This window comes from Alternaria viburni, assembly GCF_023758015.1.
Source record: "Alternaria viburni strain BMP 2772 chromosome Unknown scaffold_13, whole genome shotgun sequence".
Taxonomy (NCBI): Eukaryota; Fungi; Ascomycota; class Dothideomycetes; order Pleosporales; family Pleosporaceae; genus Alternaria; species Alternaria viburni.
The window spans coordinates 791,946-808,066 of record NW_026055782.1 but is presented as its reverse complement, the minus strand read 5'-3'; the positions used below and the strand labels follow the sequence as shown (position 1 = coordinate 808,066).

At 53.1% G+C, this 16,121-nt stretch overlaps 8 protein-coding genes across 8 annotated transcripts; 4 read left to right on the top strand and 4 right to left on the bottom strand.

The window, feature by feature from the left end:
* Positions 1 to 273: 273 nt before the first annotated feature.
* Positions 274 to 1,470, bottom strand: J4E79_006662 (uncharacterized protein; the record flags this gene model as incomplete). Its single annotated transcript, XM_049355531.1, has 1 exon — positions 274 to 1,470. The coding sequence occupies one exon, from the start codon at positions 1,468 to 1,470 to the stop codon at positions 274 to 276; it is 1,197 nt and encodes a 398-aa protein (XP_049210204.1).
* Positions 1,471 to 1,883: 413 nt separating this feature from the next.
* J4E79_006661 (uncharacterized protein) lies at positions 1,884 to 2,699 on the top strand (the record flags this gene model as incomplete). The annotated part of the gene is made up of 1 exon (XM_049355530.1): positions 1,884 to 2,699. The coding sequence occupies one exon, from the start codon at positions 1,884 to 1,886 to the stop codon at positions 2,697 to 2,699; it is 816 nt and encodes a 271-aa protein (XP_049210203.1).
* Positions 2,700 to 3,057: 358 nt separating this feature from the next.
* On the bottom strand, positions 3,058 to 4,209 carry J4E79_006660 (uncharacterized protein; the record flags this gene model as incomplete). Its single annotated transcript, XM_049355529.1, has 2 exons — positions 3,058 to 3,614; positions 3,711 to 4,209. 2 exons carry the CDS (start codon positions 4,207 to 4,209, stop codon positions 3,058 to 3,060), a joined length of 1,056 nt encoding a protein of 351 aa, XP_049210202.1.
* A 415-nt stretch (positions 4,210 to 4,624) lies between these two features.
* Positions 4,625 to 5,191, top strand: J4E79_006659 (uncharacterized protein; the record flags this gene model as incomplete). The annotated part of the gene is made up of 3 exons (XM_049355528.1): positions 4,625 to 4,676; positions 4,780 to 4,979; positions 5,060 to 5,191. The coding sequence occupies 3 exons, from the start codon at positions 4,625 to 4,627 to the stop codon at positions 5,189 to 5,191; spliced, it is 384 nt and encodes a 127-aa protein (XP_049210201.1).
* A 157-nt stretch (positions 5,192 to 5,348) lies between these two features.
* J4E79_006658 (uncharacterized protein) lies at positions 5,349 to 7,892 on the bottom strand (the record flags this gene model as incomplete). Its single annotated transcript, XM_049355527.1, has 5 exons — positions 5,349 to 6,302; positions 6,353 to 6,556; positions 6,602 to 6,896; positions 6,946 to 7,715; positions 7,770 to 7,892. The coding sequence occupies 5 exons, from the start codon at positions 7,890 to 7,892 to the stop codon at positions 5,349 to 5,351; spliced, it is 2,346 nt and encodes a 781-aa protein (XP_049210200.1).
* A 716-nt stretch (positions 7,893 to 8,608) lies between these two features.
* Positions 8,609 to 11,778, top strand: J4E79_006657 (uncharacterized protein; the record flags this gene model as incomplete). Its single annotated transcript, XM_049355526.1, has 5 exons — positions 8,609 to 8,862; positions 8,911 to 9,016; positions 9,435 to 9,811; positions 10,093 to 11,641; positions 11,701 to 11,778. The coding sequence occupies 5 exons, from the start codon at positions 8,609 to 8,611 to the stop codon at positions 11,776 to 11,778; spliced, it is 2,364 nt and encodes a 787-aa protein (XP_049210199.1).
* Positions 11,779 to 12,866: 1,088 nt separating this feature from the next.
* On the top strand, positions 12,867 to 13,938 carry J4E79_006656 (uncharacterized protein; the record flags this gene model as incomplete). Its single annotated transcript, XM_049355525.1, has 2 exons — positions 12,867 to 13,007; positions 13,057 to 13,938. 2 exons carry the CDS (start codon positions 12,867 to 12,869, stop codon positions 13,936 to 13,938), a joined length of 1,023 nt encoding a protein of 340 aa, XP_049210198.1.
* A 519-nt stretch (positions 13,939 to 14,457) lies between these two features.
* On the bottom strand, positions 14,458 to 15,215 carry J4E79_006655 (uncharacterized protein; the record flags this gene model as incomplete). The annotated part of the gene is made up of 2 exons (XM_049355524.1): positions 14,458 to 14,887; positions 14,980 to 15,215. The coding sequence occupies 2 exons, from the start codon at positions 15,213 to 15,215 to the stop codon at positions 14,458 to 14,460; spliced, it is 666 nt and encodes a 221-aa protein (XP_049210197.1).
* Between the last annotated feature and the right edge of the window lie 906 nt (positions 15,216 to 16,121).

The following is a 16,121-nucleotide window of genomic DNA, read 5'->3' as shown; positions in this document are numbered from 1 at the left end:
GGGCCGCAAATCGGCCTCAGAGATGTTCAAGATGGACCTCTGCCTCTATCATGAGCATGCGACTGATGCGGAAAAGAGCTCTTGTTCCCACAAGTCAAGCTTGGGTAACGGAAACCTCGCATTGTTGCTGCAAAACAGGGGTGAGACATGCCTACAGAGCATGTTCTTTTCCTCACGTCCAGCGACTTCTGCTTCGTAGCTTCAGGTCGGATAACATTCCACATTCTGTACGGGTATCTACATAACGTTCTGCAATCTAGCTAGCCATCCGCTCTATGCGCTGTTGATGGGTTCGCCCTTCTCATCAATCAAACTCTCTTCAGTCTTGACTGGACCTTCACCAACACCTGTCAAGATGACTCTGCTAACACCCTCCTCCAAGAATGTGATGGCGGGACCGGCGTCAAACTTGACCTTCTCAAGCGCGTCGGCATTGGCTTGGACAGCCTGTCCCCTCTCGCCTTGCCATCCGTCCTTCTCGTTCAGGATCTGCTTGAACAGACCAGCAACTTCCTTCTCATTCTCCTCAAGGTAGTACACAACAGCGTTTGGGCCCGCATCGAAAGTGTACGCAGCAATGATCTTCCCAGCCGCAGCGTTGATGCTCTCAACAACCTTGATAGCAGCTCGGGAAACATCGTTGAGGTAGAAGATTGGAGGGAAGGTATCGAGGCAAGTAGCGTGGAAAGAGTTGCTGTCCATCATGGTAAGCTTGCCAAAAGCCTCGAAGTCCTTGTCCTGGATCGCCTTCTGCATCTCCTTCATGCGCTTTGGGACCGTCTCTGTGGCTCTCGACTGGAAGAGGCTAGATGTAGCAACAGTGATTTGCATGCCACTGGTACTTGACACACCCTTCTTGGCTGCGCTAACAACCAGGATAACAGCGCGCATGTTGGGCCAGTGGCTCGCAGGCGCAACCTGGAAAGCAACACTATCACTGCCGTCCGAAGCGGAGCCTTGTTCCCAGCCTACATATCCACCGAAAAGCGAGCGGCACGCGGAGCCAGAGCCTTGCCTCGCGATACGGGAGAGGTCGGTTGGCGAAGACGGGAGCTCGTAGAGGTTTGCAATTGCGCGGACAAGAGCAGCGAAGCCGGCAGCCGAACTAGCCAGTCCAGCAGCGGTGGGGAAGTTGTTCTCAGATACGATGCGCAGAGGCAGGTCGGCGAGTTTAGCGAGGCTAGAGTCCTTCTCCTCAAGTTGCTTCCTCAGTGCCCTCAGCTCCCTGAAGCACGCTTGTGTCCTAGCACCAGAAACATCCTGCGATTGGCCGTTGAGGAGAAGAGTGTCTTCTTTCGGGTAGGCAGACGAGCACGACGCGGTGGTGTGGGTGCGGAGGTCGGACTGCGCGAGGGTGACGCTGAGGGAGGAGTTGGTGGGGAGGTTGAGCTTGGGGTCGCGCTTTCCCCAGTATTTGATAACCGCGATGTTGACCGGGGCGGTGGTGCTGGCACGGTGGATGTCGGACATTCTGACGTTTGCTACAGGAGAAGGAAGGGAGGGGAAGAAGCAAAACACTGCGGGTAGCGGTGAAAGTCAAGGGGGCTTGGTGGGGTTTAATGTTTATATGCAGGGTCTAGTTGGATGCGGTCTAGAAAGCGCGGATCCAGGACAGTGACTCGAGACAGCGGAATTGTTTGCGCAATGACAGGTTAGACAGGTTCAATCTTGGAAATTGGCCGTCTACCACAGAGTATTCTCCGGTGGTAGAAAGAGATACACCTTGACGCTGTCCAAAGCGCTGGAATGCGGTAGTTCAACGCCAGCCAATCAGACCCGCCTGATTCCCGCAAAGGCCCGTGCCCAACATTTCTCGATGGCTTCCGTCACCATCCCGAGTTTCTCGGAACCCGACAAAACCAACCTCACACATCTCCACCACAATGTCCTCGCAAGACGACCCAGCAGCCGCCTGCCCCGTCGACCACAAGACGCGCGAAGCATGGCTCGCCCAAGCCCGCGCCCAAAACGGCACCACACCACCAAATCCCCATAGCACACCCATCCCAACACCCGCCGCCGCGCCAGCACCCTCCCAATCCGCCGTCCAGCAATCCTGCGACTCATCCACGCTCGACCAAAGCACCGCCTCCCCACCCCCAAGCAGCACAAGCATCCTCTCGCAAATACGCCTCGGCACCGACCGCGAAGTAAGCACAATACCACGCGCCCTACCAGACCAAATCGCAGCACAACCCGCACCCAATGCACGACCGGCAAACAACGAGCGCGACACCGGCTCGGACAAGAAAACCGGAAACTGGATCTACCCCTCAGAGCAAATGTTCTTCGACGCCATGCGACGCAAGTCCTACGACCCGTCCGCCCCAGACATGCGCACCATAGTGCCCATCCACAACGCCGTCAACGAACGCGCGTGGCACGAGATCAAGACGTGGGAAAGCGGGCGCGGGAGTGAGAAATGCGGCGGGCCTAAATTGGCGAGTTTCTCTGGGTTGAGCACGAGTTTAACGCCGAGGGCACGGTGGAAGAGTCTGATGGGGTATCAGCCGCCGTTTGATCGACACGATTGGGTGGTGGATCGGTGTGGGACGAAGGTTGAGTATGTGATTGATTTTTATGCGGGCAGGGATGAGGGGAAGGTGGGGAAGGCGTTGAATTTTTATTTGGATGTTAGGCCCAAGTTGAATAGTTGGGAGGGGGTTAAGATGAGGATAGCGAGGTTTTGGGGTTTTTAGATGTGGATGTGGTGGATAGACGGGGAGTGTAGGATACATTTGTATATATGTAAGATTAGTTGACTTGGAGTGGGGTATAGACATGATCTTGATGAGTATGGATAGATGTATATATGAACGCGAACGGGAATAGAGTAACTTCGCTCAAGAAGGGAATCCTGCGCCTGAACGCGCAGTCGACGCTACCATACGCCTCTATGCGCCATGCGTCCATCTGAGACTTAATTATATCCCCGGAACAACACCCTCTAAGAACCTCTCCTCCCACCCTCCGACATCAGGATAGGTACAGCCAAACGTACGACAAAGTCTATTCCCCATCAAAACCAGAACGCATTCATCCCAACCGCCTCCTAATCTAGTAAACATCCACACCTAACTTCCTCAACTTATTACAATTCTTCAACTCCATATTCCGCGCCTTGTTCATAGCCTCTTGATCGACACTAAACCACCCCTGTGCCTCTTCCATCGCCCTCCGCTGCCTAACCCTCTCATTCTGACACCTCGTATTCGTAATATGCACATATTGGTTCTCGGCTATGTCATCCAGCTTGCGCCATTTCTTCGGCGTGTAATCATGCACTTCCTTGGGATCAACGTAGTAATCTATCTTTATCCGTGTGGACACGCGCTTGAGTGTGTTGGGTGAGCGCGGTGTTTCGAAGACGAGGTTGGGACTTGCGGAGGTGGAGGTTGAGCCGGAGAAGAGGGAGGAGAGGAGGGGGAGGACGAAGAGGAAGAGGAGGGGGAGCAGGTTGGCGAAGGCGGAGGAGAGGTTTTGTTGGCCTTCGCTGCCGGGGGGGACGGCGGTGCCGGGGCGTCTGCGCGGACGACCGCCGCCGAATTGGTGGACGCGGACGCCGGGGCCGCCGCCGAGGTTGAAGACGAATCCTGGGCCTGTGTCCATGCCGCCTGTGGTGGTGTGTTAGTTTGTTGTCGTCTTCTTATTGTGCAGTATAAACCTCGACTTCTTCAAAGACCGAGGTTTCTGGGCAAAGGAAAACGTACCAAAAGGCCCCCCAAACGCACCCCCAAAGAACTGTCTAAACAACTCTTCAGGCGTCATCTCCTCCTCAAACCCACCCCCTCTTCTCGCAAACCCATTCCCAAACGGACTCGCTCCACCCCCTCCATTCGCACTCGCATGCGCCCTCGGATCAAACCGCGCATCCGGATCCCCGCCAAACTGATCGTACTTCTTCTTCTTATCCGGATCACTCAACACCTGGAACGCCTTGCTGACCAGCTTGAACGCATCGTCCGCACCGTCGTACCCGTTCTTGTCCGGATGCGTGAGGAGGGAGAGCTTGCGGTACGCTTTCTTGATGTCCGAGTCTGAACAGCTGGCTTTTACTTCTTCCAGGCCGAGAATCTTGTAGTAGGCGGTTGGCGCGCATGATTTGATGCGTATTACGGCGGCTTTTTGCTCGACCGTGAAGGCTCGGCCGGCGCTGCCGTCGTGGTGGTCTCGCGATTTGGCGTCGGAGCCCGAGGTTTTGCCTGACATTGTGTCGTGTGCGAGAGGCGGTTTGTGGGGTATCGGTGTGTTGTGGTGGGAGATTGTGCTGCCGGGGCAGGCAGCGGTGGGGGTGGGAAGCCGATGCGCAAGTGTGGACGGCTGGTGATAATGCGGCGGTGATGGCGATGGGTGTGCGTGAATCGAATATCGTCCCGTGACGGGGTTGTGGTTGTATTAGTCGTTAAAGCGTTATCTGTTGTCTGTCGAAGTTCGCGAGTCCCGGAGGCCAGTTTCCATGTGCTGGGTTGGCACGGGCGGGCGGTCCACTTGCCGGACCAACGTCATGGTCTTCACCCAATCTCAACCCATGTACCCTTCTGCGCGCATTTGTTCCTGAGCACCGGACATATTCACCCATCAGTCAATTCTTTTACGCACTCTAATAGCACACACGAACTCCACAATGCCTGAACAACCTAAAGCCTCCATGCTGCAATCGCTGAGGAATTGGGGAGGTACGTGTATCACATCACTTCCTGATTCACCTCGTCGCACGTGCCTCACATTGTCTTGTACAAATGTCGAGTCAAGGTCACTAACTCGATCATCTTTGTACAGAGAACTCCGTACCGCCAACACTCCTCGCCACCCTAATCACAGCCCAACATGCTCGTCCATTCCAGTTCTTCCCCATGACGTTTACACCCGTCTTGCTCTTCTCCTCCTACCTGAACTTGAGCAACTACAAGACAGATGCTGCCGGTATCACGGCTGCATGGAGTGGGTTGTATGCATTGCTTGCTATGCGGAGAAGTCAGGTATGTTTAAACCATTCCTTCACGTCGAAGAATTCTTTCATCGGACTACATTGAGAGTGGCAAAATCTAACCAAACCCAGGGCATCAAGAACAAGCTCAGCGCTCGCGGCATAGTAAGAGGAGGCTCACTCGCTCTCTGCGCCATCAACGTAGCAGGTTGCGGTCTAGCCTACACATTCGGCAAGCGGGAAAAGGAAGAGAAGAAAGCATAGAGCTCGACAAACGCCGTCATTTGTAACATTATGTATCCCTAAGATTGTAATCTCTAAAACTAGTCATACGATCTTGCAATGAGATCTATCAGGTGCAGCCCATCTCAAAGACGCCGTCGCTATGCTGAACAATCGACATCATTTGCGAGATACCTTATTAATCCCAGGCATCACCCCAACCTTCCTCTTCTTCTTCAGCTTTCGGCTCTTCTTTCTTGACCTCTTTCTTAGGCGGCACGATGACCTTTCTCGTCGTTCCTGTCGTACTTGACCTGCTTCCAACCGCTGGCCTTGCTGCCTTTGCTGCTGGTGCTGTTGATTTGACGAGACCCTTAGGAAGAGCGTTCTTTGTAGGCTTCTTCGCGTTCGATTGAGCTGCCAACCATCCTGCGAAGTCAGGCTCGCCCTTGTCATCGTATGACGTGGTAGATGCTGGCTTTGATACGGCTGGCGTACCCCATGGGTCCTCTTCGTCTTGCGGTTTTTCCTCTTCGTCAGCGAAGCCGCCCCAGTCATTGTTGAAGTCTTCTGCCTCGTCATCAAACGCCGCTGCTGGATCTGGTGATTTGATGGTAGGAATTGAGGCGGTACTCTTCGCGCTATGAAGAGTCATTCCGGGCTTTGTTGCTACAGGGACTGGTGGTTTGCTAGTTGTTGTGGTAGCTGGTGGTACAGACGACGATCTTTGATCCGCTGCTCCATTGGTCACGGAGTTGGCCTGCATCTCGCCGCTTGTAGATGCTAACTTGTTTGTGAAGCTTGAAATGGCCCAGCCGGCCCACGACGTATCGTTTGCAGGTGTCCCAATCCGTGGGGTAGGTCCTCCGCCAGCGGCGAGACCTGGTGATGGTAGCACGGTATCCGGCATTGTGGCCGCGAACTTGCGGATCCGTGCAATGTAGATGTCAACACTCTTCTGTGCTTGGTCGCGAATGAGCTTCTCCTTGTCTACCAATGAAGGACACATGATAGGAAGGAGCTTGGTCGCACAGTCATCTTCCGTGAAGAGATCGGCTGTTGCGGCCAGTGCAAGAAGGGCGGCATTTCGAGCGTGCACGAAGGGATCACGCAGCGAGCGAGAGAAAGCGGCTGCGAGAACCTTTGCTCGGCTCTGTTGATATGTTAGTGTCTGTTCCATATGTCGAACCCATCAAGACGTACGCTAGCTCCCAAGTTCCGCGCAATCTTTCCTAGACAGATTGTAGTGTTGGTCCGAATACCGGGCTGTTCATCGTTTGCCGTCTTTGCTAGATGGCGAAGAAGCTCGCCATTCACTGTTCTGTCGGATAACTTGGGTACCACAGTAAGAATAGCTTTCACTGTCTGTTCTCTCACTACCGGTGCAATGTCCGAGAAGCCAGTCACCTGACGATGTTAGTATTTCGTTCAAGAGATTGAAGTGGCGCTTACCATCTGGGGGAAGATCTTATCGTTCACAAGCTTCTGAGGTAGATGGTCGATCATGAGCGGCAGGTTGTCTAACAAGCAGACTCGTATCCCTCGATCCGGGTTTGCGAAAAGCCGTACAACAACCGGTGTAATTTGAGTTTCGTACTCGTCGTCGGAAAGCTTCTGTCCTATTTGCATGACAGTACTGAATACCTTGGCGCCTCCGCCTCCAAACTCGACAGACTTCAATAGTTCAGGAAGTACCTTCATCTTGAAGAAATCCGCTGGGAAGTCGTCCGCAACCGCATCGAGCTTCCTATAATCGGTCAGCATACTGGTTAGAAATGGAATATGGAATCACCTACCCGAGTAGCTCATTCCGCTCGTCCTCGGCTTTCAGTCCCAGATTCTCAATGTCGTCCGTCACTTGAATCAATGGTGTTTGGAAGAAGCCTCCGATGCGCTTTCCCTGATCCAAAAACTGGCCCACGCTCATACGCGACTTTGGGTTTGGGTTGAGGAGGCGTTTGTATGATTGGTGCATGCTTGGTGGAATGCTCTTCATTTGCCCTAGCTGGTCGCTGCTGCTGTAGCTACCGTTGAAGACCTCGAAGATAAGGATGCCATAGTTGTATGCATCTACAGCATGCGTCGGGTTCTGCTTAACGACCTCCCACCCTCCTTTCGAAACCTCAGGAGCCATGTATCGTCCCGCATCTGGTATGAGACCACCATAGGTCGGTATTATGGAATCGTCCTCTTTCACAGAGCTCAGCGCATCGAAGCCGCCAAGTTTCCACTCGCCGCTTTCGCTAAAGAATATCGATGCCGGGCGGATGCAGCCGTGTATTGACGCAGCATCGGCATTCACGAACTTGAGCGTCTTCGCGATGTTGTGTAGCCCCCATTTCGTGGTCTCTTCTGTCAGACTCTTCCTCTTAACATGCCAGCTGAGTGGGCTTAGTCGTTCGGTCGCGATGTAGATATACGTCTCCGTCTCTACCGTGTCCAAGACCTTCACGACTCCTGGATGACGCAGAGTGCGTAGTTTGCGGAGCGCATTGCGAGCGAGGGGCAGTCGCGACTTGTTGGCGGTTATGTCGAATGAGAAGATGCTACATTTGGAGCCGTCTTCCTAGCAGGCGTACGTTAGCAAGTGTTCGCGCACAGGCAGACCTCCGGGCCATACTCGCTTTGTGCCGTTGTGCAGTGTCCAGATGGAGTCGTTCAAATCGACCCGATCCCCAAACGTGTAACCAAAGGCCGGGCCTTGCGATATCGCAGACGCGACCGCTGATTTGAGGAAATTCATAGCGCTGCTGTAACTTTGGTGAATCTGTACAGCAAGCACATGCAAGTGCACGCAGAGGCCAGATGCGCCTGCCCCACCGGATCATCGGCACGTGATAGCGCGATCCACGCTCAACGCACAGCCCTGGAGCCCTTGATTCTTTCCGTCCTCAACACCGGATGACACAACAACGGCGCACTCTCGCTTTTACCTGCCGCCTTGCATCCTTCTCTCACCCATACGCATGAGAAATCAAAAACTCCGCATGGCCGCTCGCAGGCTGTTCTCACATCGTCATCTCCCGTATGTCGCGCGGAAGCGGCACCTTGTCCTAGACGCGTCTCTCCGGACTAATCGCACTCTATTCCAAGTCGGGTCAGCGGATTGAACCACACAGCAAGTAAGTACCCATGTACTGACATCTGACACGGATCCGTTCTCCCATGATGACCATTGGTAAAAGGTTAGATCGCTGAGAACACTGAGATGGTTTGCCTTTGCGCCTGCTGCGTGGCCTAGTATGTCGCGGCCTTCACTGTTTGCGCGTGCTTGCCCGTTGAAGAAACAAAGCGGAAGCCTCCAGTGCAGCGAAATGCTGCCATGCAACAAACAAACTGAACAGAACGGATCCACCTCGTTCATTGTCGATTGACTTTTTCAACGATGATCTAAAAGTACCCGCTAATATTCATGTACTATTGCAGGTGCTAGCCTTCTACCTCCGTCCAACATTTCAAATGGAACATCATGAGAGCGAACAACAGGCGCCTTCTGAACCTCGTCTCAAGCTGCCACATCATGATCGGCCTGGCATTGTCGACAAGGAAGTCTCAGAGAAGCCTCCCACCTTGAGCCAAAGTCACGCACAGCCGCGCCGAAAGAGTGTGATATCACCGCCTCCACTGAAGCGTCAACGTACAACATCCGGCAAGCCCAACTCAACGATTCGAAAGGCAGGTCTTTCGACTGACCCTAGCGCAGTCACGCACAGGTATGGAGGATGTTGAGGAATACTTAGCCATACTGACGAGTACTATAGCTTTAGTGAACACGTTGTAGCCACCTCGACTGCGCAAAGCACCCGGAACGCGGGCATAATACCGGTCTCCAAATCGTTCCCAGCACCAACTGTTCCTCAACCAGATGTGAACCGGAACGCCCGCGATATCTCAGGAAGACGCCATGTATCTCAATCAAGAAAGCCCTTGAAGTCCGGTTCATTTCCTAAAGCTACCTGTCTCATCTGTGATAAATCCAGTGCCACGAGCTATAACCCGATAGTCGCATGCTCGGGATGCTCTAGATCATACCATGATAGCTGTCGAAAGCCTCCGCTTGCCCAGGGTACTGATGCGTAAGGTGCTCACACCTTCGTAATAAATAAAGGCTAAAGAAGACAGGCTACAATGGCGATGCTCAGCATGCTTGAGTGATATCGGAACACGTAAACCTTCTAGTGTGTCCCTAGCACCGGCCCCCGCTAGTCACTCTGTCGTGAGAGAATTGTTGAAACCGAGATTCGCCCACCGAGCTCCAAATGCCGCGCCCGATCGTGTCCCAGAGGTCATTCCTGAAAAGCGTGTGGAGCCTGAGATCGCCCTAACCACTCCGAGTGCTGCCATGTCTGTCAACCTGAATAAACCCAAGGATGTTGTGGGCACGTCTCAGCCACTTGAGCTAAAGCTGCTCGAGCGTACAGAGATTCCGAACACACCATCACAACGGTCGAGCCAGTTTGACAGTTCTATACCCGAGCATTCGTTAGAAAAACTCCCTAACGCCCGTGTGTCCCAACAGGACACTTCTACTCAAGATGATGAGGATGCATTGGCCCTCGATGATCTGAGCCACACCCAAAACCAGGTCCCCTTCACAGCTCTTTGCTCGGGCTGTCGAAAACAGACCGCATTAGTCAAGGCCAGAGAGAAAGATGCTCAGTGGTACGTGGGTACATGTTTTATTCCAGACAAGTCTGATCGATGTATAGTCCCGGTTGTCGCACAAAATTACGTATTGCAGAAACGGGCCGACAAGAGATACCTGAGACTCCGGATGTCGACACCGCTCGTCGTCATGCATCACTCAGACCAACGAGCTCGTCAAATTTGATCAGTCATCCATCAGCTGCAAGATTAGGTAATCATGAAGTGGAAATAGTTTCCTCAACACATGTTCCGCCAATGTCAGAGGATAAGCCTAGTTCAACAACAGCCAAAACCAGCTCCATGCCCTGGTTCGACCCGGATCAGGCAAAGATCCTGCCGGTCATAGGGAAGGTTCGTGATAATGCTCTGCCTGGCTTATCCTCCGCAGATACCCCAGCTCCAGATGCCTTGATCACGTCACAAACAAACTCCCATGAGCAGAGTGCGCCGATAGAAGTAACGTCGATTGCTGAAACTCTTGGCCAGAAGACTATGTCAAGGCGCAACGAAATAAACCCGGAAAGTCCATTGTCCAACAGCGCTTCAGTACCACAGGTCAATGAGCCGCGAGAGCGCTCTGTCCAAGCCGCTGAGACGCCAGATCTCGACGACTTAGCAGAAACGTCCGGTCCGCATGTTTCTCGTTCCGGCTCAACACGTAGTTCAGATCTGCTAGGAGAAAACGAATCTCGGAATCCGGCATCCACTGTTCCTGAACCTACCGAAGTGGGTACGCACATGTCGCCTAAGCACCCTTCTACTAATGGTTTGCCGGATCGAGCTGCCCCTGCAGCGGCCAAGGAACACGAGTCAGCGGTTTCAAAGTCGAATGAGACGGTTGAAAGAGATTCCAATATCTCTGAAAGCCCAACCGAAGCACACTCAGGTCCGTCTATACCAACGAAGCGTCACACAAACCGAGATTTAGCTAGGATAGCCCTGGTGTGTGCACAAGGCACAGGTATGACCGCGTTGGAGATAATCGACTGGCTGGCTTTGAGATTCTCCTACTTGAACAAAGGCCAAGGCGCCTGGGAGAAGAGTCTTAAGTCAGTTCTCTCCCATCAGCCTGAGTTCTACGGCGTGAAGCCTTCAGGACGGCCATATGAACGGGTTGTGTACAACTTCACCAGCACAGCCAATAGGGCGAAATACGAGGAAGAGTACCACAAGTATCTTCCTTTGGCTCCAGTACCGGGACCCCAGGACGGTCACGGGAAGGCTAGGAAGAGCACACTACAGCGTGCTGCATCGGACAATGTCGTGCAACACGAGGAAATCCAGGATGAACAACCAACTCAACCCAAGAGAAGAATTACCAGAGCTATCAAGAGTGCACCAAGCCGTCGGAATGCTATAACTCACGATTACCTACCGCCACCATTGATGAAGGAGGTTACTACAGATGCTGAACCAGGATTCAACCCGTTCGAGCGTGCTACTGTCTCACGTCCAACAAGGGCGCCTTCCGACGATCTGGAGGCCCAACGCGGAACGGACTTCCGTAGTGCATATTCGCCCAACACAGTGCCCTCCATTGAGACCATGACTTCGGAAGAGAAGGCTGCAAAGATTGAAGAGATCAAGGCCAGGCCATCACGGAAGCAATTCTTTGGCGCGAACTGGCGTTTGGCACACGTGCGAAAATACGGGCGGGAGGATATTCATGATGAAAGCGAAGGTGCATGGAAGCCTCACCACACAACGGAGAGATCGACGGCGGATCGCAACTCTGCTCCGAACGATCGCGATGAGAACCAGTCTTTGTTACAGGTCTTCAATCTTCCGACCAATACTCGCCCTTTCAGTGACGGCAACGAGCTGGTTTTTCGGAATACCACGTTGGTAAGTCACCATACCCAGTCTTTCAGGGTAAGAGAGCAATGAACTGACAATCTTTATAGGTTAATGGTCGACTGCCCCGGTCGCGGCAGGCATATCGAGTGGGCAAAGTGTTTGGGGGAGAGCTCACCATCAACTGAACCATCGGTTCTCGGCGCACTGTATGATCTTTTACCGCATTATACCCTATCGTTCTTGGACTGCAATATGATTATCTTTCCTTACCATCGATTGGGCATGTGTGACCCATACATCCTCTGTGGTGACTAAACATCTTGTCTCCGGCCCTTTACACGACTCTAGAAGCCGATCATGGTTTGATCAAGGACGAGCATGTGGAGCGCACTTCGAACAAACTTCCGTTGCTGACAGACCCTCGCTTGGCGCCCTGTGTACCCGCCAGTCTCGCGCCTTCCATCTCCACTGCAAGCACCCCAAAACAACGACTCCCAGACTGTGGCGCCTCACATTGGACGGACGGGCTACCAACGATTGAAGGCCCGCTTATGTCTTGCCGCCCGCGGTGGTGCAGCCCATGGCGTGCGGATGTTTCTAGCTCTGAAACACGGCCCTTGCGGCTACGCGAGCGCGTTTCAAGGCGTCAACACCAATCATTACGCGACTGCCACACCTCGACCAAACCGCGCCTCATCGGCTGGATGCCAAAACCCCACGTTGACCCTGTACGATGCCTTGCAATAATTTCGCAGCCGAGTCTGCTCGCTGCGAAATGATTGACTGGGCCGCCCTCTCGCAGTGCCGTTCCCGCCGAGTCTAGCGGGGAGCGTTTCACATGGGCCGGTAGTACGGGCGCGACTACGGTCGCTGGAGTCGTTTGGGCCACTCGAAGGTGAGGCGACGAGCCTTTCCCAGCGCGATGGTCAATATTGGATTCTATTGTAAGGTTCGCGACTATGGGCAGGTCAGGCTAGCGGCGAATTATGTCCTGAGGCTCCCCTCCTCCTTCACCTTGGGTTCTGGCTTCTCCATTTTACTTCAGTCTTCACGTCTCTATTGTTCGCTATTGTTACTATTGTTGAAGGTGTGCTGCCTTGACGGCGTGGGACACTCCCTTTTACCTTTATCTTCGTAAACTTAACTTGTTCAATCTATACGCTCTCTCTCTCTTCTTTACCCCTACGCTCGACGCGACTGCTGGACAGACCAATTGTATCTCTCTACGAACTTGGACGATTCAGTATCCTACGACTCTCTCTACACGAACGGAATGGCGCTTCTCTCAGCCGAACACCTGGCTGGTCCGGGCTACATCATCCTTAACGTCTTGCGCGGTCTGAACATCATTGCTCTCGCTTCCGTGGTCGCCAGCAGTGTGGTCATGCTGGTGAAGACCTTTATCATCTCCAAGGTACGTCTAGAAATCTACTCTTGAGACTCGCAAAAGCTCACATATGCAGTTCTTCTTCTTCGATGCCACGAGCCATGTGATCACCGCAATCGCCGGACTCTTCTTCATCGTCTCAGAATGCTCGCTATTCCGCAACTTCTACGCTCGTAACTGGCCACTCCTGAGCCCCTCGCATGGCTTCGTCACCCTGGGTTGCGCGATGATGATAGTCGGGCTCAACATGCTCGGTAACATGAACAAGGAAGCCACAAGCCAAGAGTCGCTCACTCTCCCTTTCTGGCGCCTACTCGTTGCCTCTGGCATCCTAGCCATCGTCATCGGCTTCTTCAACATCGTCGCGAGCTTCGTCTTCCGCGACAAGTCTCGGCGAATCACCGCCCGCATGGTGCGCTCTCGAGGCGCCATGACACTACACGAGGACGCCGAGACGCAATCCCAATACGACCCCAAGCACAAAGCCTTCACCATAACCACGCACCACACAGGCAGCACCTCCTCGCGCAGCAACTTCAACAACAGCCCACCCCCCATGCGCACAGGCACCCCACCCGTCGACTGCGGCTCCCCTCAAGTCCCCTCTCCCACCAAGGAAGATCCAAACCGCCTCTCGCAATTCGACTTCAGTCCCCTCCGCGCCTTCCGCAACGCGCGTCAATCCTTCCTCCCTTCCTACCACAGCCAGTCACCAGCTAAACCTAGCTTCTTCTCGCACCGCCCTTCCAGCTCCATCTACTCGCGCACCACGTCGGGCGAGCCCGCACGCAAGAAGTTCTGGCAGCGCCAGCGCGAGGAGCAGGAGGAGGAGACTGCTCGCATGCCTGAGATTAGCTATCCGTTGAATGTCAACCCGCAGTTTGCTCACCTTGTTAAGCCGAATCTGGCCCATCATCCTAGTGTTAGGAGGCCTGAGGCGGATTACGAGAAGTTCTAGGTGGACTGGACTTGTAGGGGTATGGGGAAAGTTGTGAGGATGGAGTACGATAACTATGATACCACTTTCTTTTTTCTTCTTTTCTTTAAGTTGTTACATCAGCATACTGCTTCACACGGCATTGGCGTTTTACACATCGAGACTACGATCATTGACGCTCCAGAAAGACGCCTATCTGTCGAGCGAGCTGTCCTTCATTGGAAACGCTACTTTCTTTTCTGGGGTTCTTACTAGCATATACTCTTCTCTTAGCAATATTCAGTATTGCTATTCAATGACTTGGTTCTCATTGCATCTCAGTGATATGTGATGCGTGCGTATATTTACATATGATACACAGCGTAAGAGTTCGCTGATCTTTCCTGACTTGGTGCTTTGCGAAAGTCCTTGCTACCAGCCAGGACGTGGCGAGTTGACAGCCTTCGCATCATCCAGTCCCCAACTATGCACGCGCTTCGTAGACCAGGGTTACTTTTCTCTCCACAACGACCAACCTATCCCCACCATCTGTCTCTTCCTCTACTCCTCCACAGCAATCGCCTGGAACGGATCAATAGCATTCCCCTGTGGATCATAAAGCTCCAACCTCGTCCCATCCTCCAACGTCAAACTATACTCCTTGGTATAATACAGCCCACCCCTGCCCCTCCTCCTACACGTCAACCTAACCTCTCCCGCCCTCTTCGTCCCCTTGACCCAGAAGCTGATTTCAATGCGCCCATGCAACTGATTGATCTCGCCCTTGATCCAAGGATATTTACTGGCAAAGTAGATTTCGTCGCCGAGCTGCTCGCGCACAAGCGGGTTTGTGCGCAGCGCGTAGAGGGTTGCGGTCACGACGGAGGATTCTTGCTTTTGGTAGTTGAAGAAGGCGAAGAGGCAGGCGGTCATGGCGAGGATGAAGAGGGGCATGGTTTTGAGGATTTGCGGGGATATTAGGGGTGGGACTCTGTGGGCATATGTCAGTGGGTTGTTGCGAAGACGGAGTGTAGATGGAGGGTCAATGGGCTGAGGATGGGTGTTGTGCAATGGTAGACATACGGTGGTAATGCGCGGTTTGGCCGGCGCTCAAGCAGTATCTCGCCATCTTTGGGTGGGGGTATGAGGTTCTCGGGTGACCAGACGCTGGTTGGTGTTTTCCAGGGTACGACGGGCTTTATGTCGCTTTGCGGTGGTGTGGTTGATGCGCGGCGGAAGGGTGCGATGCGGCGGAGACATTGGTAATTCGCTTGCGGTCGCGCGCGTAGTAGCGCTGGGGAAAGCCGTGGAGGAGGCATTGTGTTGTGGTGGAATCCCGATTCGGTAGATTTGGAGATGGGTGGATGAGATCAGTCGATTCGGTGGTGATGATGTTTGCATGGTTTGCATCATTGCGCTAGTGGGGCATGGCCTGGGTGGACTTGCTCCTCGTCGACTTTATCATCACTTGCATCAACACCAAGATAAATCATACACCCTGCACGCAGCGTATTTATGAGATAACATCTCTGATGTGATACTACTCGAGAAGACCGCGAGAACACCTGAGCGTCAGCAACGGACCGTCCCTTGCCCAATTGGATTGGCTACAGAGTACTACGCACTACGCGTCTTTCCGGAATGGATCCAGTTCATTTTCACATTATATGTTACGATACACGACATATTGCTTCATTGGCTCTCTCGTCATTCTACTCGTAAATGGCCGTGAGGCACAGGCCTATCAAGTTGACACAGAGTACACGCTTCTATGTCTTATCTTTTCCTTCTACAGTTGCGATATCAAATCTCTCTTCGCATCTTTCATTTAGCACATCTTCAAGTCCACATGTTACTCTATCTCCGAGAAGTTTGTGTGACCCCATCCTTGAGTTGTACGCAACAAAGTAAAGTTCCTACAGATGTTTGCAGCGTTAAGGTATGCTCGTACGAGTGTCGAGTCTACATTGGCTTAGCAGATGTCTACTTGTCAATATTTAGCAACATGTATGCTGCAACATTCGACACAACATAGCGGATGCCTTCAGCGCACTCGATAGCTAGTCGTAGATTTGGAGTAACAGGGTTCTTTGAAGTTTCTAATCAACTGTCTCGGCGGTGTAGGCATCGCTGCCCTTTGTTGTAGCCAGTCACATGAGAGCGTGTTGTTAGCGGCAACGCCAAGCGTTGCTCTTTCTATCTACAGTGTTTACACACGTTCCGAT